General features: G+C 40.5%; 1 protein-coding gene across 2 annotated transcripts in view; it reads right to left on the bottom strand.

The window, feature by feature from the left end:
• Window positions 1-20,249, bottom strand: part of LOC104859954 (cytochrome P450 2J2) — a 35,594-nt gene extending 15,345 nt beyond the window's left edge. For both annotated transcript variants that reach the window (XM_010620860.2, XM_019207033.1), the window contains exons 1-6: window positions 19,955-20,249; window positions 14,291-14,453; window positions 11,529-11,678; window positions 10,997-11,157; window positions 9,810-9,986; window positions 989-1,130 (exon numbers count right to left, since the gene is read on the bottom strand). In XM_010620860.2, the coding sequence (XP_010619162.1) occupies window positions 989-1,130; window positions 9,810-9,986; window positions 10,997-11,157; window positions 11,529-11,678; window positions 14,291-14,453; window positions 19,955-20,164 (1,003 nt within the window). In that variant the 5' untranslated portion in view covers window positions 20,165-20,249. The remainder of the gene's footprint in view (window positions 1-988; window positions 1,131-9,809; window positions 9,987-10,996; window positions 11,158-11,528; window positions 11,679-14,290; window positions 14,454-19,954) is intronic.
• Window positions 20,250-25,533: the final 5,284 nt, after the last annotated feature.

The following is a 25,533-nucleotide window of genomic DNA, read 5'->3' as shown; positions in this document are numbered from 1 at the left end:
TTGTGATTGAAGGTACATATGCATAAATAAATACACATATATAGCATGAATTTTATATCAATAACTAGAACAGATAGTATAATGTTATCAGTTAAAAAAAAAGAAAGTTACCAGTATACACGGGAAGCACTCCAATTTCATCTATTTTGTGTTTATATTAGGCAAAAAAAAAAAACTGGTCTTGTTTTATGCCTCATTACCTGTAATTCACAGTTTGAAGAACTGCGTTTATGAGAATAACCACCCACCACTGACTCAAACCATTCTGAAAGCTGAGAGATCAAAAATGATGGGAACAGCCACTGTCCACGGAAGGATGAAAATCTGAGAGGGTGCTGTGAGAATACTCTGTGACCAGCATATTAGTTCAGTTCCATTAAGTCATTTCTGACATAAGAAAATATTAATAATTGCCAAGCCAGTGATATCACAGAATAGTGGGGGACATTGGGGTGAATAATTGTATTACATGCAGAAAGTGGGGAAGTAGCTTCCTGGTATAGGAAAGAGCAAATATCAGGCAGGGGGCATAAATAAGAACAGTGAGGAGGAAACAAAATGTACTTTAAAGAAGCCCCCATACACCACAGTGGGGATGAGGTGGAACAGACAGAAAGGGGGCACATTAAAGGCCACTGAATTTCACACTAAGAACTTCGAACAGCATTCAGTAGAGAAACAAAGAGCAGGCATCAGTGAAGAGAAAGGGAGGCTAGGAGAGGATTTGCAACCGAGACTGCCACTTCTTCCTGGAATTTATCACAATAGCATGGACTTCGCTGTTTCCCCTGGACTCAGAGCTCTCTGAGGGCAGGGACTCAAGGCAGCACTTGTACTACCTGGACCGGTTACAATCCTGACAGTGGACTCGAAGCATGAGTCGAAGCACGGTCCTCAGGACCGTGCTGCCTGCCTTTCCATCTGCCAAGCTGTCCTGCTTTCCAGGAGCACCGCTTGGCCTGGTCAGGAGCACATATTGCACACTTACCTTGGGCTTCTGGGTAGAGGGCCATGTATAGCAGACCCCAGCGCAGTGTTGTGGATGTGGTCTCGGTCCCAGCGAAAAAGAGGTCAAGGGTGCTAAGGATGAGGTTTTCTTCATCAAAACTTGAAATAGTCTTGTCTGGGTGCTAGACAGGACAGCATTTATTAAGGTTCATTCAGAGAATCTGGTTAACACCATACAATAGCAAAAGGTTTGAAGGAAAGGGGAGAAGGAGAAACTATATGCTTTTGCCTTTGTGAAGAAGCAGCACTATCACTAGTGTCCACTTGCACCTACTGCTGGAAGTTAAGATCAATTCTCCAGCACTCAGTGTTTCAAAATCACGACAACTGAGGCCATACAGGTCTTTGCATAGGCACCACCCATGACAGCATGCAGACCACAGCTGACCCAGGCATGCTGTGACCATCCATCGGCTCCTAGCCAAACTGAACAAACTGATCCGGGATGAGGACAAGGCCCCAAGAGAAAAGGGAGCAACAAGACCAACAGTGCACTGGAACCCCAGGCCCTGGGGCTACCTCCACCAAAGACCAGAGGGATGACTGCTTTTTACATCTACCAAGGGAAACAAGGACGCATCACTGCTGAACAGTAACCACAGCCTGGGGTAAGCAGACAGAAGAGTCTCTGGTGCAGGGAAGGCACCTCAAAAACCCATAGGTGTAAAACTGGGTGGAGAAAATTGTGACTGGCTGGATTCCAACGCTGCACATATTGGAAGGAAATCATGCATGCAGAAACACAGAAGAATTTGTTCTTCAAATTAATTATTAAAAATATTTAACTGTCTTTAGTTATTCTCTTTCTTGTATCAGTTTTTTGGGGAGCATAATTTTTAAAGCAAAACATGGGTTTTTTGCTTTTTTCCTTTTAGTTTCTTTTCTCTATCACTACCTCCCAGTCTTTTTTCTCTTTCACTTGTTTTTTCTCTTTTTCTTTTACTCTTTTCTTTTGCATTCTCTGCTGTGACTATTTTCTAATATTATTAATTTCTCTTTGCTCCTCTGGGTGGCTCCCATCTCACGTTTCTCTCATCTAGCTAATAATCCCACAGACTTTTAATTTTTTATCCTTCTTCCTTCTCCAGTTCCTCACACCATTTATGTTACGGCTTGTGTCTAGATTTCCCCCAAAGCCTCATGCAGTCATGGGGGAGGGAATCCTCTGCAGAGGTGCCTGGGTCTTCAGTGGGTGATTCTCGGAGTGATTCATGGCGGAATGTTAGGCTCAAAGGCACAAGGATTAAGGGCATTAGGAGTACATGGCGTGACCTAAGTAACCTGGATAAGATCAAAGGGGCAGAAAGAACTGTAACTATATCTTGGTTGTTTTGTTACCATCTGCCCATAAGGAAGTATTCCCCTCTTGCAGTCAGGGTGCCTTGGAGCCAACTAATTAGGAACTGAAACCTTCACAAACTGTGAGCTAAATAAATTTTTCCTCCCTTGACTTGTGAATGGGGGTATTTTGTCTCAGCAATGAGAGAAGTAACTGAAATTCTCTACTTTTACTACTATAACTTTTAAGCTTTGTGAATCTCTAAACACACAGTTCACTTTATGTCACGATTGATGAGTACTGTTCTGTTGTTAATGAAAGGAAAATTTAGCAGATATTTCCTGTGCATCGATACTATGTTAACATTTGGTTTGTCTTAGTGTTCACATGATAATTGTAGTTCTCTTTTCTAGGGTTCAGGACAGTACATTATTGATCCTTAGGGTTTGTCTTTAATGCTATTACTATTGCTAATTTTGATTCTGTAGATAAGGTGATATAGTTGATGCTGTTATTCTCAGGATGCCAATATCTGGATTGCCTGGAGGTCGTCGTTAACAATACTGTGGCTGATACCAGAAGAACTAGGTACTGGAACAAATATGCTGCAACCTTTCCTCCATGAGAAATGAAGGTGACTGAGTCCTGTGACAGAGGACAAGGCCAATCCTCACACTAAGATGAAGCCATTGAGAAGTAGACATTAACCGATGAGGTCTGGTCAAGAGTGGAAAAGCTTACCATTGTAATCAACTCACAAGCCTCAATAGAAAACAAACCAACAAACAAAAATAAACAAAAGAAGACAAGGCACAAAATGCCTCCCAAAACACACAACTCCCCTAAAGCTGATCCATGGAGCATAAAAGGAGAGGCAATCAAAAGCCACACACTTGAATTAATCGAAAAATAACATAGAAGATAACAAAATAGAGCAATAAGGCATTTAGCAAGATCACAGAAGACATAAGAAATCAGATAACTTGCCACAGAAACAATAAGATTAGCGTGTCTACAGAGGACGCTAATACATAGATAGCAAGCTAAATAAAATGATGCAAAGCATGAATGACAGACATGAAAAAGTATTAGAATCCATAAAAAGGTTAAAAATAGAAATTTGGGAGATTAAAAATTTTATTGTAAGTATGGGCAGTGAAATTGATGAGGACAGTGTCAAAACTAGAAGGCAGGGATGTTATGTGTGACAAATTAATGACAGATATCTTAAACATGACAAGATAACATGAAAAATAGATCTAACACCTCCGAGTAATATAAAAATGACTAGTCTAAGATTAGTTAGCAAAAAAATCAGAAAAGGCCACATAAATGCATGTTTAATTAAATAACAGAAAACTTTACACATAAGGGAAAATAATTTAACATACAGAGAAATGTGGCATATAGACCCAGAAATAGCCATGATCAGAAAAGAATCCCACTGAGACACATCAGAGACAAAATCCTAAAAGTGTGACATAAGAACAGAATCAAGTGGTCAGAGAAAGCAACAAACTATTTTTAAGGGTAAAGCCACCAAAATCACAGCACACTTTTCAACACATATCCTCAAGGCCAGGAAAACTTGCAGTTAAGTTAAGCAAGCCCTAAAAGAAATCAAATTTCAGCACTGGATGGTATATCTTTCAAAAACTATCATTCAAAATTGATGGACAAATATGATAATTCCATGAAAAAGACCACTTGAAGACTTCATGACCACCATCCAGGACTTTAAAAAATTCTCTGGAATATCCTCATAAAAGACAAACCAACAGTGCCAAAAAACATCTAATAAAATGAATATACTGGGGTGGAGGGTTTGGCAATTAAGCAGGATGGTGGAGAATAGCAACAGAAAAATGATACAAGGACAAGATAAGTCAATACCATTCAATAATAACTGCCAATGTGAATAGCTCCAATTCCCCAATCAAAAGACGGAGATTGGCAGTATGGATCAAGAAACAAAATCCAATGACTGCCATACAAAAGGAAGACTTTTAACCAAAACAAACTCATAGACTAAAGGTCAAGGATCAGTTCATCTAGTTCCTGGTCACTGGACAGTTTCACACTTGTGCAAGATTTCCTACTATTCTGAAGCTGACCTCCTCTTGTTCTGAAATGGTCTTTTGTCTAAAAGGGAATTACACAGTTTTTAGGGCTATTCATATTGTTATGAGGGTGAGAGTATTTCGGAAAGGTGAGAAGTCTTGGGCAGATGTCTTTCAGACTTTTCCTTTCATAAATAGATAAGAATTGTACATATATGCACCAAAAAACAGGATACCCAACTTTTTGTTTTGTTTTGTTTTGTTTTTTCTGAGACAGGGTCTCACTATGTAGTTGAGACTGACCTGGAACTCACTATGTAGCCCAGGCTGGTCTCAAACTCACAGCAATTTTCCTGTCTCAGCCTTCTGAGTGCTGGGATTACAGGTGTGCACTACCATGCCTAGCGAGGATATCCAACTTTAGAAGACAAACATTAGTGGATATAAAAGATCAGATCAATGCAAGCACAATTTTAGCAGGGGAATGCATCACTTCAATACCACAAGTAGACAGATCAATCTCTTAAATACACTTAAATAATCAATGATCACAGAATAAATGAAGGAAGATATGACATTCTCTTGATCCAAAATATATCAACATTTCAGAACATATGGCACAGGGTGGAAGAAGTCCTAAGAGGGAAGTTCTAGCTTTTGAAAGCCCACATAACAAAAACAGAGTGAGCCAAATAACCAACCTAACCATGTACCTTAAAGCCCTAGGAAAAGAAGGACAATCCAAACCCAAAAGTAGGAAAATGAAGGATATTATACAGGTCACAGTCCAAAACAATGAAGTTTAGACCAAATAACAGTATAAATTAATAAACTGAACAGCTGGCTCTTCTATACAATAAAAAAATTAAACAAGCTCTTCGTCAGTCTAAACAAAAATGGAGGGAAAATCCACAATTAGAAATGAAAAAGTTATTTGTAAATAGGGAAGGGAGGAGGGGGTGAATGGAGGGCAGGGACAGGAGGAAAAATGAGAACCAAGACCTGTCATGTAAAGGTATAAGATCCCAATGATGAATGTAACTGTGCTGTATACCCAAAATGTACCAATAAAGTCGATGAGCGAGACAAAGAGAGAAAAAAAAAAAAGAAAGGAAAAAGTTGAAATCCCAATGAACATTGCCTAAATCAAGATTATCAACTACTACTTTGCAAACTTATGTGCCAATATATTGGAGAATTAGGAAGAAATGGATAGATTCTTAGATACATATGAATTTTCAAAATTAAACCAAAAAAGATTGAAAAACCTTGAATAATCCAATTACAGACAATGAAATTGAAGCACTAAAAAATACCTAACAACTAAGAAAAGTCCAAGTCCAAGTGGATGCATTGATGAATTCTACAAAATCTTCTCCAACAGTTATTTCTGGAAGCTTAGCATTACACTGATAATACCAAAAAAAAAAGCCAAAACCAGACAAAGATCCAACCAATAAAGAGAACTACATGCTGATAATAATGGATATAGATGCAAAAGCCTTAACAAGATGCTGGCAAACAGAATACCACAAATTATCCAGAAGAGTATAAATCATGACCAAGTAGGCTTTAGGAATGCAAGGAGGTTTCAACATATGCAATATAGAATGTATTACATCACACAAACAGAAGGAAAACCTAAAATCACATGACCATATCAATACATGCAGGAAAAGGCCTGTGACAAAAGCCAACATCTTTTCATGTTGTAAATGCTAAAGAAAATGGCATACATTTACCTTATCTCAATCTGATAAATGTTATTTAGGACAAGCCTGTTACTATCATATTAAATGGGAGAAAACTGAAAGCTTTCCCTCTAAAATCAATAGCAAAAGAGGGATGTCCACTGTCACCAGTCTTGTTTAACATAGGATTCAAAACATTAGAAAAAGCAACCAGGCATTAAGAAAGAATATGTTAAAAAAAAGAATATGTATAGAAAAGGAAAGAGAAAAATTACCATTATTTGCAGATCATATGATTCTCTACATAGAGAAACAAAAACTTCAAGAAAAGATTCCTAGAATTAATAACCAAATTCCATGATGTAGCAGAATACAAAATTAACACAGAAAAATCAATGTACATCTGTACTGAATCCTTTGAAAAAGATACTTTGTTAAATAATACCATTCAAAACAGCACCGAAAAAAGTTAAATACTTTGGAATTAACCTTAGTAAGGAAGTGAAAACCTCTACAGTGAAAACTACAGTACTCTGAAAAAGGAAGTCAACATGGACATCAGAAAATGGATGTTCCTGGAGAAGTACAAGCTATGTAGTCAAAATGGCTATATTTCAAATATTGATAGATTTAAGGAAATCCCACTCAAAACACCAAGAGCATTCTTCACAGAAATAGAAGAAAATGCTAAAATTCATATGGAAATAGTATATATACATATAATAGAGCAACAAAACCAATTCTGGGTAATAAGAATGAAGTGGGAGGACTCAAAATCCTGCACTTGAAGTTATATTTTAAATCTACCGTGATAAAAACACCACGGAAATGCGAGAAAAATATACATGAGGATCATTGGAACAGAATAGAGGTTGCAGAACTAACTCCAAGAACATTCAACTATTTGATCTTTCATGGCACATCCAATATGCACACTGGAAAAAAAAAAAACTTCCTTAAAAGATCCTGTCAGGAAAACTGGCTATTCACATGCAGAACATAGTCTCTAGACCCATATCTCTCACCATGTTCTAAGCTACAATAAAAATAGATACAGGAACTAAATGTGAAAACAAATGCTCAAACTGCTGGAAGAGATAACTGGTGAAATTCTTGAAGTCATAGGAAGACCTTTCTGAACACGGCCCTGGTGCAGAGGACATGGTATCAAGAAGCAACAAGTAGTACCATATGACATAAAATGGTTCTACATGGTGAGAGAATCAACCAACAGACTGAAGAGACAACCTAGAGAATGGAAAAAAGACAGAGGCCTAATATCTAACATATACAGAACTCAAAACACTTAGGTCCTTCATAATAAAATAATCAAGGATAAAAGAAGAACTAATCAAAACGGGCAAGTGACATAGAGATCTCACAGACAAACTATAAATGGCCAATAAAAACATGAAAATGCCCAATTTTTCTGGCCATCAGGGAAATGCAAATAAAAACAACACTAAGATTGTATTTTAACCCTGAAAGAATGACCATCTTTAAAAAGAAAAAAAATAACAAATGTTGGTGAGGCTTTACAGGAAAACAAACCCTTCCACATTATTGGTGGTAATATAACCAGTATAAACACTATGGAAATAAGTGTGGAGTTTCCCAAAAAAACTAAAACTAGGAACTCCATTTGACCCAGCTATTCTACTTCTATATATTTTCCAAAACAGTTAAAGACATCACGTTACAGTGATCCATGCACACCCTTGTTGGTAGCAGCACAACTCACAATAGCTAAATCTTGGAAGCAGCCTCTGTGTCCATCAACAGATGAACGGATAAAAAAAACATGGTATTTACCCACAATGGAATACTAATTTGCCATCAAGAAAGACAAACTTGAGTCATTCAAAGGAAAATGTTAAGTGAAATAAATTACACATAAAGGTTCGCATTGAATGGTTTTTGTTATATGAGAAAAGCAAAAGATACATAGAGAGCAAAACCAAAGAGAAATAATCAGTCTGAAGGTAGATGGTTCTCAAATAGGAAGGAGATCAAGAGATGGAGGGAGGTGGGAGGGGAGACAGGCATAGGGGATGAGAAAGGAATTAAGAAGCTTTACACACAAGTACCGAATCCCCACCAAGGAATGTAAGTATTCTGTACAGGAGCATACTAATAAAAATCAGGAAATAAAATCAAGATAACCATTTATTATACCGGTAGATTTGCAGATTAGGAACACAGTGGGGAAAACGAGATGTGAATGACCAGGTGGGCTTTCCGCATGAGCTGTATCTCTTGTCTGATGCATGACCTAGGACACGTCCCTTAACATTGCAGTCCTTCAGTCTCCTGCTTTAAAGTGGCTGCACTACCCACCCTCCAAAATGACATCATGACTCTTGTGAGATACAAAAGTCCTGCAACTAATAAATATTTGTGTGACAGCACAAAATATAAGCCTGAGTCTTCTATGCACAATATGCTCCTAACTCCCTATTACTCTTTTCCAGTTTTAGCCTCTTTTGTTTGTTAATAATTCCACGTGGTTCTCTCTCATCTTTTCTGCTTTCTTTAGAAGGTCAATTTTTCAAAATTTTCTTAATGTTGATGGTCCACAGCTGTATACCACATGGTAGGTAAAGACTCCTCCTCTAAGATGAAAATGAGTCTCATCTAAACATTATGCCAGTAGTGTGCAGGAGGAGGGAAAATGGAAACAAACTCACATCCTCCCCACTCCAGGAGAAGTCCTTCATCTGAGGAGTCAAAGTTTATGACACTGCTTCACTGCACACAGGGCCGCTGGGCTCAAGGCCATGCATTCAGTTTGGCTTTTTACTGCTTCTCACCTGAAATGTTGGTAAATTTGTGATATGGGGGGGCGGTGACAGCAGAGTGGCCTCACTCTGACCTTTAGGTTAAATCTGGCATCCAACTCAGATTTACCTGTGTTCCACGGGAGGGGCTGAGAGAAGAGGCAGGAACTAGGCTCAGTCCCAAGTAATAAGGAAGTGAACTTGAGAGGCTCAACTGCTATTTTCCCCTTTGTACAACTCTTTCACATGTGGGCAGGGGAAGAGAAATGCAGTCATCACAAACTTTTCAGAACTCTCAACGACAACAAAGAATCCCTTGTAGTATGTGTGCTATGCATTCACTGCCACTGGAACAGGGGATGGAAAGGGAGCTTACTTGGGCATTCTCAGGGCTGTAAGCCAAATGTCATTAGATACTTTCTTTTATTTCTGATTATTTCAGCTTCCTGAGTTCATGACAACCTACACGTATGAAATACTGCCTCTATTTTTACTCCTAATCATGGGCCAAATAATGATCTGTGGGAATAAAAATTTATTGGCCAAAGGGGACTTTGCAGATGTGATTAATTTAAGCATTTTGACAAGGAAAGATTATCCTGAATAATCCTTACAAGAGAGAGGCCAGGTTGTCAGGCTGAGAGAGAGAAGACGTATGGTATGGCTGGAAGTCCAGCTCAGAGAGGAGAGAGGATGCTACACCCGTGGAAATGAAGGTCCTGGAAGGGGCCACAAGACAAGGGGCACAGTTGGCCTCCAGAAAGTGGAAGAGTTATGGAGGCAGAGCTTTCCAACCTCCAGAGAAGCTGTCCTGGCCAGCACCTTGACTTCCCCCAGGGAGTCTGATCTTGGATTTCTGTCACCTAGAACTGTAAAAGAGCATGTCCTACTTCAATCCACAGCTCCGCAGACACTTGTTAAGGCTGTGATTTGAAATGAACACATGCTGCTCTTTCTTCTTTAAAAACACAACGTGAAAACAAACTTTTCTCACCTGTGCCATTTCCTTGAAGTAAGCGTCAATAAAGTCCCTTGGCTCATCGGGATTCCAGTCTCTCCTGTGGTTTTCAATCACACGAGAAACAAACGACTTCAGTTCATCCCAGTCTCTGAAGAGAGTACGATGAGGTCCAGGGAGGAATTCCATTATCCGGGGAAAGAAACTGTATATCTAATGGAGAGAAACGACATGATCATGGAGACAATACGCCACTGCTTTTCCACTTTGCATGACAGTCTTCTCCCTCTACATCTTTTATTTGATCTCAGTAACACTGTGGTGTCATTTGGACTCCTCTCATCTCTCTCATGTCTTACAGGAATTTCAACTCTCCATCCAACACATACTGAGCTTCAGACTGCTTCTCACGGCCCCACACGTGCTTGGCACACTACTGCAAAGCACCAGCTTCCCATTCCTGGAAGCTTGCAATGTTTTAGTGGTTTTCTGATTCCTCTATCAACCTATTCCCAGCCTACTTCCTTATACAACCAGAAGAGGGATCCTTAAACACTTCGAACACAGCTTTATTCCTTGGCTCTCAACTTTCCAATTGCTGTTCACTATACTTAAGATCAAAGTTATTCCTTGTGCTTAGAAGCCCTACAAAAATGATCCCTACAGATTGGCCACGTGCCTTCTATCTCTCCCTGTCATTAGTGGCTACACATTCTGCAAAGACATCTGGGGTCCCATCAAGGAGGTTCCTCATTAAGGCCTTTTGCAGTTGCTGTTCCATCTGACTAGAAAGCTCTTGCCCTGAAGCATCTACAACACCAGCTGTTCAGTACATGTAGGTGTTAGTCCAGTGTCACCTTTTCGTACACCTGAGTATCCTGTAAGGAAGAAAGAAGAAAGAAAGGACAGAGAAATAAAAGTAAAGAAAAAGAAAAAGAAAGAAAGGAAATTTTAGAATTGGGTTGGAGAATGTAGTTTAGAGTTACATTGTGCACCATGACTGAGACCCAGAGTTAAACGAAAAATACCAAAAGAAAAACAAAGAAATGAAGAAGGAAAAGAATACTTAAATCCAACAAAATGATTTTAGGTAATTTTGTTTAACTTCAATATTAAATTATTTTACTTTTGGTTCAAACTGCTAGAAAAACAAACAGAAGTCCCCATTTGAGTGTGACATCAGCCCAATATTCCTGAGCAAGATGCAGAAGAGAAATGCTTACTTGGCACAAAGGAGACATTTCCAAATGGGTAACCTCATCCAGTAACCTCAGCAGCTCCTGAAACTCAGCATCCTGGTAGTCAAAGCGTTCTCCAAAGATGATGGAGCAAATTACATTGGAAACAGCATTGTTGATCTTGAAATGAGGGTTGAAAGGCTCTCCTGGAAGTGGATGAAGGAAGATATGAGTCCTTCAAAAAAACCACTGGATTGTCTCTATATTTTTACAGAAAGTCTGCTCTTTATAACTAATAGAAAACCATATTTGAAGCTCTACCCATGACATCTAAAATATGATAAAGACTCGTTCAATGATGTGGTGATTAAATTTATGATCATTGTTTAAATTTGGTAGCATGTTTAATGCATGTCTGTGTCCTCCTTGAGTATAGCCACATGGGAAGGTGTTTACTATTCTACCTCAGGGCCTAGCACAGTGCTGGGATTAGGGATTGCATCTATGCTCTTTAAACATATCTGATCAATGACTGGATGGGTCCCAACTTCCCATACCTAAACTATGAAATGCTCACCTTTCTCCTCTGCTATGACTTCAGAAAGGTGGTGGGCTTCTTCCTGGATGCGTTCCTCTATGGTCTTCTTTCCTAAACCAAAGTTCCTTAGTGTGGTCAGGGCGAACCTTCTTTGTTCCTTCCATATTTGGCCACTGGACATGATCAGTCCTGGGGAAATGGAAGTCAACGGGATGCTATTCTTATACCACTGTGCAAATACCTGGTAACTGTATGGACATGTGCATTAGATAAAAAGCAGGAGGGGCATGAATATACTCCAAATTTAATTGGAGACATGTTTATTCTGAGGAATAAATGTCATTCTGACACTTATTGGCTAACATAGTAATTACTAAATGTTCTCACTTTAGTATTTTTATGTATTTTGTCATTTGGTATTCATAAAAGAAATACAGGGTAGTTTCAAATAACATCACTTCCAATCTGTTTTACTAATGAGAAATCAATGAAAATGGGGATAAAGTATGAAGTGAACTTTGCAAAACAACAGTTCATAAGCAGATGTTCAAATTCTAGTTTTCTGATATCCAAGCCCCACGCTTTGACTAGAAGTCACAGAAATTTAGTTAAGTATTAGTGTTAAGTTAAAGATCAGTAATGCAGATATGGCTAAACCAAAGCCCAAGGCATAAGAAGTCACAATAAGTCTTTACAAGAGAAGTCCTATCTGAGCTTTGCCTTAAAAGATGAGGAATGATTCAAGAAAGCAAGAAGGAAGGAATATTTGGCACAGAAAGAACAGCACAGGCAAAGATGCAGAATGCCATGTTGTGCTCCATAAACCATCATCTGTTTCAGCCAATGCCAAGCTCTTTTCCACGTCTTCATTTCTAGAGGACTCTTCAACTCTTTCATGTTCCTGTGTCTGCCCTTCACCATCACATTGAAACGGCCCCTTCTGCTGTGAATCCAGTGGAATCTCCAACCTCACCTCATGTGGTCTTTCCTCAGCTCTCCACACTTCTTCTTTAAATGGCTCTTTTCCAATGGGGATGAGGATAACACACGTATAGATTTTCCCCTAAATATCTGTGAGCACCTTGTATTATTTTGTGGTTCACTTTCTTCTGTGAAAACTTGAAATGTTGGAGGTCTTCAGGATTAGGCTCCTAGCCTCCTCTTTTCTCATCCTACATTCCATTTTTGGAATCCTGTCATTTTCTCTGATTTTAAATAGTAACTACTTCTAGTCACCATCTCTTTCTGTCCCAGAACTCTGTGCTCATCATGACAGTGACTGCTTGACTGCCAAGCTGAAACACTGCAAACTTGGCCCATCCATGTTCAAATGCTTGGCTTTATGCATAGGACTCCCAACAAAAGTCAATCCTACCCAAATACCTTTTTCTTCTCTAAGTGTTCCTCCTTCCATCAGGTACCCACATTTGAAGCACCTCAACACACTATCATTCCTATATTGAAGTCACTGGTCACTGTCTTTTTTTTTTTTTTTTTTTTTTTGGTACCAGGGATTGAACTCAGGTCCTTGCGCTTGCAAGGCAGGCCACCGAACTGCTGAGCTAAATCCCCGGCCCCGAAGTCACTGAGTCTTATTCTGTTGACCTAACGATTACCTGGAATCTATATAATGTCACTATTATGATCCTTTCATAACACCATATCATTTCTTGTCTCCTGCCTGGTCTAAACTGTCACTTTCTGTAAGCTAAAATCTACAGAAGTCTTGTCCTTTATCAATTGCATTCTTGTCATGCCGTCCTAGTGAATCTTAATAATGTACTGTGCACGATTTTTTTTTTCACTGAAAATGTGTCAAGATCTTACACTGTTCCTAGGATAAAAATTAATATTCTCAACAGGAACTTACACGAGCTATTCCTAGCCAGGCATTTTAACACCATTTGAATGCATCCGTTATACTTTACAATAGCTGTACATCTTTTATTTCATCAAGTTCCTCATTCTTCTTTTCATGTCAGGGCCTCTTCATATTATATTCTCCTTGACTGTGTGGTATTTTTCACTTTACTAAATAAACTGTCTTTACTCATATCAGCTTTCTCTGAATTCCTTGATTCTTAACTACATTAGATTCTCCCAACAAATGTCTCATGAACTTCCTTGTTTTTATTATTGTACTTAATGGATACAGCACTTTTCTCTGAATAGTATGACAGTCACATAGGACATGTCTATAAACGATTCTTCTAGCATTTATTCCTAGCACTCGGCTTTCCATGACAGTAAATGCCTGTAGAATTAATTCATGGACTATTTTAAAGAGGAATTTGAAGCTTCTGGAAAGGATGCTTCGATAGTTTAATAGATTGACATTTCAATTTCAAATTATAAGTGTTTAAGTATACTTAATGATGATACTAATTATCCATGCCTACTTGTTCTCATATGGATTAGAAGGCATTAGATATACTGTATGATAGGGCCCTAAAGACAGAGAATAAAAACATAGAAGCAAATAGAGGAGTTTAGAATGGGGAACAGAAAGACATGCTGCATTGCCTCCTCCTCTGCTGTGGATGCATGAAACGGTCACTTTATTATCCGAGCACAAAGAGTGAGTCCTGAGTAATGTGTGGATTCTTCCAACTCTCCTTTAAGATGGATGCTCTGAAGTCCTGGAGGTGCTCCAGTCAGGAAATGTAAGCCCCCCGCTTCCTATGATACCTAAAATTTCATAATCTGATGATTTAGGGATTTTTAGGAAAATTATGTATACAGAGGAACTTTTGCCATACCTTGTACATTTTGAACAAATTTACCATGGTCTAAAAACTTACCCTTTTTACCAAATACATGTTGTCGAATAGGGGTCATGGGACGGCTCAGAAAGCTCTGGTCTGTGTGGGTAAGGACTTCTTTGATTAAGGGCAGTCCAGTTATAAGCACTGCAGTTATGTCAGCTACCTCCAAACTGACAATGTTACCATATTTCTTCACATGCTAAAAAACAATAAAATAGTCATAGTTAAACAGGGATGTGTATATGTGTCCATTGATGGAGGATAACTACATCAAAAGAGCTTGTCTTGAAGGGATTCTGTGTTTGTGTGAGGAGCTGGCTGCACCTTTGCCCTGAGAGACATATTTCTGAACCATTTCTCTTCTCTCAGTCAAATCAAATTCAGTACACTTAGTGATGGAAGTTCCTTTAAACATGTATTCATATCTTCAACCTGGGAATTGAGTGAACATCTGCCCTAGAGGAGGGATCGGGATACAACTGCATAAAATGCACAGCGTCTCTAACCTGGCACACCCTAGAATCTAGTGAAGACAGAGCACTCAGCACACCTGGCCTGCTGAAGATGGAGGAGACGTGTTTATTCTGAGTCTGGTGTAGCAAGGGCAGCCCTCTTAGTGAAGCAACGTAACCATGCAGCCTGAGAAGAGTGACCCTTTCCATGATAGTCCAGATAACGGGATGTGCACTGTAAGTTGTTATCAGGCATGAAGCCATCCCTCTAGCTCTAGCGTTATGCAAGGACTTGGCTCTGTGGATTACTACTGATGGGCTCTCAGAGAAGATACTTCACTTTCTGAGCCTCAGTTCTCCAGTTATAAAAGACGAAATTATTCCTCTCTCAAAGTATCCCGTGGAGAAGACTGAGAGGAGCAATGTGGAAGTCACTTTCAGTTCTGGTTCCATGTATACAGCCTCTCAGCCCGTCTCTGAGGCAGGAACAAGCTCTGTGGGCAAAAGAATGTAGATGCTGGCTCTTGACAAGGAGAAGAAGAGCACACCGGGGTGTGGAAGGGGCCCTCACTGTCACAGCCAGCCATGTTTCTGGGTACCACGTCAGGCTTCTCTCGTGACTTATCTCAATAATCTCATCAACGCCATGTGGTAGTAAGGACATTTGCTTTTGAGGAAAATACTGAGTTGTAGCTGAAGTAATGATATACACACAGTGATGAAAGTATTGAGTGAGGCAATTTTCTAGGCATTAGGTAAGACTGGGGGACAAAGACATGAATTTGAGATGGAAAATTTTAAATTTCTGTGCTCACAGAAATTCAGAAGCTGAATTCAAACCTTACACTTCTCTTTTGACCCTGAGTCCTGGGTTAAACTTCTTTCATGTCTAGCACAATCTGTTCTGACTTTTTATAAGGACAGAGCCAAGAAGTACATTTTTTTTTCTAGGAAATGACAAGAAAAAATTTATTTAATCTTGAGGAATTTCTAGATTCCCTTTCTCAACCTCACAAGAGGGGCTGCTTAATTAACAGTAATATTTCTGGAACAACTCAAATATTATGTTACTGTTAAATAATGCTGAACTGGTGACTTACACAAACTAGAATCTCAGCTTGTACTGTGGAGGGATCAGTACTCTAATAACTCACTGAAATCAACTGCAACATTCCATCTCTATGAGTTCTCTGCCCATGTCGTTTTGTACTTTGACAGATGGGCCAAGAACTTTTATATGAACAATGACACAATGCTGATATCAAATGGCCTCTTGGATCCCCAACACAGATTCTAATAATTCTTAAATTCACTCAAGTTTTTGTTGTTGTGGGTGGTGGTGTTTTTTGTTTCTCCTTTTCTTTTTTGTCAATTACTCCATATGGATTAAATAACCAGAGGAAATCTGAGAAAACTTCCTAAGGCAGGACATAATTTTCAAAGTACATGATTAGATAGATCTTTAGAAAATCAGAAAGGATTCAAAGTAATACAAATCAGAATATAACAACAGGCTTATAAACAGGCATAAACATCAAAATAGAAAAATAATTCATTAAGGTGTTAAAAAAGCAAAAAAGGCAATGTGAAACATTTCATGCTGGAAAGGAAAATTCTAAATGTAGCACTAATTGTTTAAAAATATATTTCACCAAAATGAAAGATTAGAAGGATGACAATATGGGGTAAAGGGTTACTTAGACAAGAGATTGAACCAGGACAACAGAGGAGCAGACAGGAGAGCAATTTCACTCAGTCAGTTCTAAAATGTAAGGCGGACCAGCTAAATAAAGAAGCGAAGAGAGAAGGCAGAAAGATTGTAGCAATTCACATTTGTACTAGCACTAGCTGAGAGCTTGTTGACCTGAATTTTCTAGAGAATTCAGTGTATGTGAATTTGTGTGCGCGCGTGTGTGTGTGTGTGTGTGATCCTAATGCACGCGCTATTTCTGCATATCTCTTAGATTTAACATCTTCAAGTTGTATGTATCTTAAAAAATACAATGTTTCTAACCTGTTTGTATAAGGACTTCAAGTTTTTTGGGGGGAGGTCATAGAAGTTTCAATAAAAACTTAAAACTATAATTTAATGTTGATTCTATGCAGCTATGGAAAGATATACACCAAAGTCCTAGAGAAGTATTGCTGAGTGTGTGGGGGTTCCAGAAGAAGAGGTAATATTCTATATCCTTGCTAAATTGTAAATTGATTAGTTAAAATGTTAGCTAAATGTGTATGTATTACTTTTACAATTAAAGTAATTTTTATATAGTGAAAATCATTTCTATCTAGTTAAAGAGAAAAGGAACAGAAACTTTAGAAAATAAAATACAGTTGTGCATTTCTTAACTATTTCAGTCATGAATATTGAGTCTGTGTCATGGACCACAGAACCACGTACACATGAATACAGCTGTGCACATCTGTGCACATCTCCTGTGGCCCACACTCCTGCTAAGCACAGTGATCTCAACTGTACTCTGTGTACAGAGGCTTCCGGTGAGAAAAAGTGCACACAGAGCCTAAGACAGCATATGCTAGAATGAGGACATGAGGCTATCACAATGGGGACATGAGGCTATCACAAGAGATGAATATCCAGCAGCACAGTTTGTAATAGCTAAAACTTGGAATAAGAAAGGGAAGAGGGGGTGAAGGAAGGGCAGGGGCATGGGGAAAAAATAAGAAACAACATCTGCCATGTAAAAGTACAAGATATCAATGATGAACGTAACTGTATTATATACCTAAAAAGTACCAATAAACAAGAAAACAAAAAACCAAGTAGAATAAAACCCCAAAAAGCACATAAGTTCTAATACTCAATCTCTAAAACCTAAAACAATAAACATATCTTGAAAGCTGGCAGACAGAAGGAATTCAGTGTCTACAGGAAAGAATAATTCAATTTACAGTTGAGTTCTCAGCACAGCCTGGTGGGCAAAAATTAGCAAAGGATTTAAAAAGTGAAGGAAAGAAATGGTCAATCTAGATTGTTATGTCCAGTGAAGACAGTCTTTAGAAGTAAAGGTGAAATAAAGATATTTTTTTCAATAAAAGAAAAGAAAATTCAGTCTTGGTCTAAAGGAAAGACTGCAAAAAGTTATTTAGATCAGAAAGGAAATTAAAAACTCAAAACCTCAGAAATGAAAAAAGAGGCACAGACATGTAAATAACTAATAAATACAATGAATTATTATTCACCCCTTGAGTTGTCAAATTGCATTTGACATTTTGGGGGGGTGTCCCGGGATAGAAATTGGGCCCTTGCTCTTGCCAGGCAGGAGCCAGAAAAACTGAGCTAAACCCCTGGCCCAAATTGCATTTGACGTTTAAAAGCAAAATCATAATATTCTCTTGTGTTGCTCTCAGTGTATACAGAGATAATATTAAAGTCAAATATTAGATGAGTAGGATAAATGGTTATAACACATCTCTATATAACTTGCAGTGAAAATGCTAGCCTTAGCAGAGTCCACTAAGGTACAATTGCATCTTTAGAACAACCACTGAAAACTCAATTCAAAATTAGACTCCAAAACAGTAGAGATGGATGAAAACCTAATTCTTTGAAATAGGTCTAAGTGGTCCACCTGAAGACAGAAAACAAGGAATGAACACTGGAGCACAAAACAGGAAGGAAATTATAAAATTAAAGCCTTACACCAAGTATATCTCTATTAAGTTGAAGTGAACCCTTCCAGTATAAAGGGCATAGTTAGGCATAATTAAAAAAACAATCCAAGTATATCCTGTCTAAAAGAATTCATTTCAAATATGAAGAAGTGGGTAGGCTGAAATGTAAAAGAACAGAGAAGCACAAACCATTCAAGTGTTGATTAAAAGACAGCTGGAATGATTTAATGTATCAGATCAAGCTCAGGCAAGAAAAATACTGAGGCCCTAGAGAGACATAACACAGTAAAAGCATCAACGCACCAAACAGCTGTCCTGCTATAAAGTGAGTCATGTATACAAAAGGACACAACTTCCCAAGACAGGAAGGAACAACTCCCAGAACTGAGTAAACACGCTGTTCTCAGGAGTTGATGGAATCAGTACATGAGAAGTCAGAGAGGGGACTGAAAAACTGAACAATGGCATCTTCTAAGATCTCACTGAAATGTGGAACGATCCACTCGCCAGAGTAGAATCCCCACTTGCCAGAGTAGAATTCTCAGTCTGTAAGTGTGCCTGGCACATGTGTTAGGACACACTGCATCCTAGGGCCCCAAAGCAACCTTCCTACATTTAAGACAACTGAAAACATACCAAGGATATCTTCTGACTATCATGTAGTCAAAGTGCAAATAAACAGAAGGGCTCAGGGAAAGTCTCTAAAGATCTGGAAAACCAACAACACATTTCTGCACTGAGGGCACAGGTGTAGGGGCTATATTTACAGCTCTGTGAGGAATCCTGTCACTAGCTCCCAGTGACACTGGGTCCTCTCCTCTCAGCTGACAGCACCTGCCCACCTGCAGGGAGAGCACAGGCAGGGCTTACAACACTCCAGGAACCTGCAGGGAAAGGAGCAGTGACTCATTGTGTGCCAAGCCTGAACCCCGCTCAGCTTGCCCAGCCACTGTTTAATCTTCCTTCGTGATGCATCAGCTCATGGTGCTGTCAGCCAGATGCCAGGGAGCCCTGCCTGAGGGGGAGATTTGGAGAGAATTCCAATGTGCTGAGTCCTGAGAGGCAGAGCCCTGGCTGGAGAGGACCACAGAAGTGGGCAGAGGCTGATCTCCAGTGGCTGCTGAAGGAATCAGAACCCAGTGCATGGGAGGCACTGAGAGGAAGGGAGCTGAAGGACAACTTTAGTGAGTGCGTTGCAGGGAGGGGATGAGGCCAGGGCTCAGGAAGTGTGTGTGGGGGGGTCTCCTGGAGCAGGGTGAGCATTTAGGAGGCCCTAGAGCTGTTTTCAATACCCTGGATGGAGGCTCTGAGAAGGACAGTTCCACATTTAGGGTAATGATACTAAAGCAGACAAATAAGCGGTTTCGGTTTCAATTTTAACAACTAAGAAAGGACAAGATGACCTAAACATCAGTAACACACTGAGACGGGAAACATTTCGCTGTGTTGCAGCAGGAGAAAGGGCAGACAGGTGAGGCCAGCAAGGCAGAAGGAAGATGAAGCAGAAAGCAGGGTTCTGGCAGGTTCCCAGCCTGGGAGCCACCCCAGTGTCCCTTGTCCTGGAGGCCAGGGTGGGGGTGAGGACGCGGCCGGCCTCCCTCCTCGCTCCTACCCGCTTAATCGCTAGTTGGGACTTTTCAAAGTCCAGGTGGAAGAAATTTCCCAGGAAAGGCAGGCGCCAGGGTCCTGGAGGGTAGTTCTTTGGGCGCCTCCTTTTGAGGAAATCTGCAAAGAACAGGAAGACAACAGCGCCCAGCAGGAGAGTGCGGAGGTGGAGCGCACCCCAGAGGGCGGCCAACAGGGAGCCCACTGCAGCCAGCATGTGGAGGACCTGTGCTGGGCCTTCTGAGGACTGCACAGAGAACTCTCCCAGGCTGTCACCTCTTCCGTGTAAAAGTGTCCAGGAAGAGGCGTGCCCCAGCTCCGCCCCCTCCTTCTGTGCGGACCCCTCCCACCTCTGCCCTGCAGCTCCTCCCTCCCTGCCCTTCCTGTTCTCTCTAGGAGCCAGGCCTCTGCTGCACCCTGGACAGGGGATAGAGATTCTGCAGCCCTGGTGCTCCCCACACCCTTCCTGGAACAGGCTGGCTAGCAGTGCTTTCTTCATTTATCATAAAATCCATTTTCTGCACACACCCGAGGCTCAGGATTCTGGGCTCCTCATTTCCAGGCCCCCTCAGCCTGAGAGTGCCACAGTCAGTGGAGCCTGGTTTCCCATCACTGTCCCCAGGCCCTCGGGCTCTCTGGCAGCAGCAGCCCTGGACCTGTCTAAGGAACTTACCATGAGGCAGGCAGCACACTCTGCCCTCACATGAAGGGCTGCATCTCACAGAGCTGTGCAAGGGACGATCATTTCAGTCCTGACTTGCAGTCAGAACAGGCACTGTGCAGGAATAAGGGAATCCCTGAGTGTGAAAGGTTCCCAGAGGAAGCCTTCTCTCTGAGAGCGCTCTGCAGAGGAGAAAGAATGGCACCAAAACTCCCAGCATTAAGCTGGGTCCATGGTGGGTGGTTAGTTCCACCTACTGTGAAAGAAATGTCTTGGTCCTAGGCTGGTTGTTTTTTCCTGATTGTGAAGTTCTTCCCTGTTCAGGGTCCAAACCTGATGCCTCCCTTTGGTGACTACCTGTTTTGGGGAGATACTCAAAACAAGAGGCATAATTCTGGAACACTATAGCACACAATGTATGTACTGCAAGCAGACATACAAACTCGGCTTAAAATTTCCTGAAATAAAAATCTAAAAAGATAGTTAGAATATTATTTTTTCCAAGCAAAGATTTGGAAATTAGTGAGGATTTTGCATGTATCCTTGCAGGCCATATGTTTCTGTTTTAATAGAGTTGTTATGCAATCATACACTATTTCTAATATTTGTGTAGGAAATTTTTCTTCAACTGCTTTTTAAATTTTCTTGGTCCTTATTCCTCATTATTGTTCTGTTCTTTGAACACCATAAAAATGACAGTACCAATAGTTAAGTATAATGGCAGAAGTAGAGGTTCTTCTCATGGATATCATCAGTACAATATGTTACTACAAAAAAACATTATTTAGGAAACACAGAAATCTTTGAAAATTTTTCTGTAGCATTCAGAAAATGAGGAAAATTTTACTCAAGAAAAGTCTAGTAACTCATGGTGAAAAAAAAGTTGCAGTCTAAGCTGTATCTTGTTGTCTTCCCCCACCCCGCTCAGTGTGAGACAAGCTCAGTTCTAGTCCTGTGTAGCCAAGAACATTTCCCCTAACTTCCAGATCAAGAATATAAATCTCCCTGAGAGGGGAAGGCCAGCTGCATTCTCGTATTCCCATGGAGCTTGCATTTCCCATGGAGCTCCTTGCAAAGCGCCATTGGATAGCAGCTCTGTTGAAGCCAACAGTGCCTGAGGCACCCAGGGAAATCCTCCTCCTGCAGCTCCCACTTGTGGGCAGTAACATTTCCCCGGGCCAGCAGGTTGACAACAGTGGGCCACACTGGAGTCACCTCAGTTGCTCATAGAACAGAGGTTTCCCACACTGGGAGAGGTTAGCTACAAAGAACAGACTCAGATGCCACAAACAAGAGACATTTTGGAGGTAAATCCGTTAAGGGGGCTAGGGGTTGGGGGGTCCATGAAAATAATAGCTGAACTTCAGGTCAGTTGAAAGTTTGCATGGGTCAAGAAGGAAAGAAGAACCTTCCTGGAGTCAGAAACTCAAAGACCAGCCTTAAAGATTCCACCAGAAAAAGATCCAAAGCCTAATTTGATCACATTGGAAAGCTATTTGTTTCCCTGGAAATTGTTGAAAATAACGAGGCGATCAGCCAGAAGTTAGTGGAGACTTACATCAGAGTGCAAAACAGGCAGGGAGATGGCTTAATAGAGAAAAGGGGGGAAAACAGTGATAAGAGGCCTTGCTATAGCCTAGGTTCTTGTGGTCTGGTGAGCACACCCAAGTTAGTGCCCTGAGGATCAAGGTCTGAATCTTCACAACTGTGAGATAAAGAGACTGAAATAAATGAGTCAGGCCAATCAAGTCAGTAGACAAGACAATCTATAAGATGTCACAGCTCAGATTATGTCCTATCTGGCTGCTGCCCTCCAGCACTTTACAGCTCTGTATCCTGACAGCCCAGAAGTCCGACTTATTTTAAAGTTGCATTTTATTACTTGGTCTGCTCCAGATATCCATAAATAGCTAAAGAAGGTGAGAAGCTATGGGCTACAAAGACCATCTTCACTCACTAGGTTACAAGAGCCTTTAACTCTTAGGTAAGCCAGGAATAACGGGGACTTAATTTAGGAAAGAGATGATGACTAGGGACTTCAGTGTGCCATTCCAGTAACCTGGGACAGGAAGTTGTGAAAGCTGTTGTTGGTAATCTTTGCTCACATTGGCTCTTACTTTCTCTTACCTTGGTGTCTTTAGTCGCAATGGGGAAGGGAAGAAATGAGATTCGATAAATTTCAGGGTAATTAAACTTTTATTATTAGTGTCACACCCACAATCCTTAAACAATTAACATGTCTAAGTTTACAGTTGAAAAGAAATTTGCCCTGAAGTTTAAGGTTTAAGTTTTTCATCTGGGTGAACCTCATATCGATAATTTCCTAGTCAACAAAAACCCCGTGATGTACAGGGCTTATCTACACTTTCTCTCGGTTACAGTTCCCCTTGTCTTTGTTCCTTTCTCAGCCTTGAGGGATGTTGAGCAGTAAGAGATTGGGCTGCTTTCCACTAAAGCAGGACATGGACGCAAAAACTCACATCCATACTTTCTAAGGTGCTGCACTAACTTTAGGGATAAGCCCCCGGGGAAGAACAAAACTCAGGGGCTGACCTCCAACCTTGGGCTCAATTTTCCTTGACTCGTGTTTTCCACATGTAGGAGACTAAGAGACAAAGACGGTGAGCAGAGTTTTTGATGACCCAAAGCCACTGAGGGGCAAACACTGGGGTATAGGGCCACACAGGAATAGGTGAAGTTTGATCTCCAGAGGAATGCGGTAAGGCCCCGGCTTATGAACATCCATCCGAGTTGCAAACTTCCCCAGATTTGAATGGACCTCAGCTTAGCAATATTCATAGATGAGAACAAATTGTGGAAGTAACTCATGTGTCTGCCTTACCACTATAAGGTAATTGTAAAGGTAAAAATAATTTATGTACAGCATCTCTGTGTGTCTTTGGGTTTTTATGATTTACAGCTTTGATTTGTGTCAAAAGTGTAGAACACTCACTCTTGGATTTTTGAGTGAATCTGAGTTAGGAACGCTCTCCTGGAATGGAACTCCTTAATATGTCAGGATCTTACTATGTATAGCTCACGGAATTAGAAGATTCACAGCATCAAATACTGATGCAAGTATAAAGTGGTTTCACTTTTGAAATCTTAGTTATTGTCTCCCTTCAGTGGGCTGAAGGCAGGCCTGGTCAGGCAAGGTTCCACATGAGTGGCTCAGACTTTACCAAGGCAGGAACCCAGCTTTACATTCCCACCAAGTACTTGTGGTAGCATTTTAACAACTTATTGAGGCACAGTAAGACAAAACATTCTGGGCAACCTTGCATGTTGTGTGGCACATGCCTGGCATTTATGCTGATTTGTTATTATTTATAACAAAGCCCCATTGTGCATCTGTGCTAAACCGTGGGATTGTGTCCTCAGTGCCCTCGGGCACCATATGATGCCCTGGTTTTGACACATCTCACAGCAGCCTCCTACATCCCACCCTTTCAAAGATTGTAGGTCTGTTGCTTCTTTTGAGTGGTACATGAGGTTGTCCCTTGTGCCCAGACCCCACAAAAGCAATACAAGGAACAACACATAAGCACCAACCCCATTGCTGTTGCAGCACCACTGAAAGCCACCCAATGCCAGGTGGATCCCACCAGTGGGTTAAGGGGTCTTGTTGCAAGGCCTGGAAGCCACACACTCCATGTCCATCTCTTGTAAGGCCTCTTGTACTTGTTCCTGACACTTTGGAACAAAAATACAGCATTGTACATGTAGGAGGGTACAAGTGCCTCCCATCCAGACTAAAGACACCAAGGTAAGAGTAAGTAAGATAGTTCCCAGATTTACAGAGCCAACACGAGCAAAGATTATCAACAAAAGATTTCACAGTTTCCTGTCCCAAGTCACTGAAATGACACAAAGAAGTCCCGAGTCGTCAACTCTTTCCCAATTACCTAAGAGTTAAAGGCTCTTGTAACCTAGTTGAGTGAAGGTGGTGTCTGTAGGCCGTAGCCTCCTTCCTTCTTTGGCTTGCTGGCTTTCCAAACAAATCTGCTCCTTGCACCCAAGTACTAGTCCTCAACCCCATGGTCATTCAGTAAGCAGTAAGTGTATGAACAAGGTTCCCCCCGTAATTATGCTCAGTTACGCTCCACATTTGTCTCAGCTTCTTTTCATAATTCCTTTAGAAAAAAGTGGAACGTTTCAGGTTACATAATTTCAATAGAGCTTTCTTTGAGTTTACTGAGTCTTTCCTCTTCCACTTTAAATATGTTGAGCCCCTAGAAATGTTTTCACATTTTTGGCTATTGTATAATGTTCTTTTTTCCCCCCACTAAGTTTATTCATACATTTAAGGCAAACAGTACAGTTACATTTATTATTGGGATCTTGTACCTTTACACGAGAGGTCTTAGTTCTCATTTTTTCCCCATATCCCTGCTCTCCCTTCATCCCCTCTGCCCTCCCCTATTTACAAAGACTTTATTTCCGTTTTTCACATTTTTTTCTTTTCCCTTATTTCCTTTCTACTCGCCTTTCCACTTCCCTGTTAGCCATTTCTTCCTATCTCACGCTATCAATTATATCATTTGAACCTTCTTTATGCTTTTAGTTTTTCACACCAGAAAAACTATTCAGTATTTACTCAAGTGTGTCCTATTTATTTCACTTGAGTATAGCCTCAGTGTGCATCCATTTAGCTATAAATGTCTCTGGTTTCTCATTCTTTGTGACTGAGTAGCACCCCCTTTTATAGAAAAACCACATCTCTATCCAGTCTCCAGGTGATGGGAAATTGGGCTGTTTCCAAGTTTTAGCTATTACAAACTTTACTGCTATAAACATGGGTACACATATATCACTTTGGTAAGATGCTTTTAATTCTTTTGGAAAGATACTCAGCAGAGAGATAGCTGGGTCAAATGGGACCTCTAATCCTAGTACTTTGAGATATCTCCATATTGATTTCCACA

The sequence above is a fragment of the Fukomys damarensis genome, unplaced genomic scaffold (assembly GCF_012274545.1).
Source record: "Fukomys damarensis isolate Sample0158 unplaced genomic scaffold, DMR_v1.0_HiC HiC_scaffold_23, whole genome shotgun sequence".
NCBI classification, from domain to species: domain Eukaryota; kingdom Metazoa; phylum Chordata; class Mammalia; order Rodentia; family Bathyergidae; genus Fukomys; species Fukomys damarensis.
This window is presented reverse-complemented; position numbering and strand designations above follow the sequence as displayed.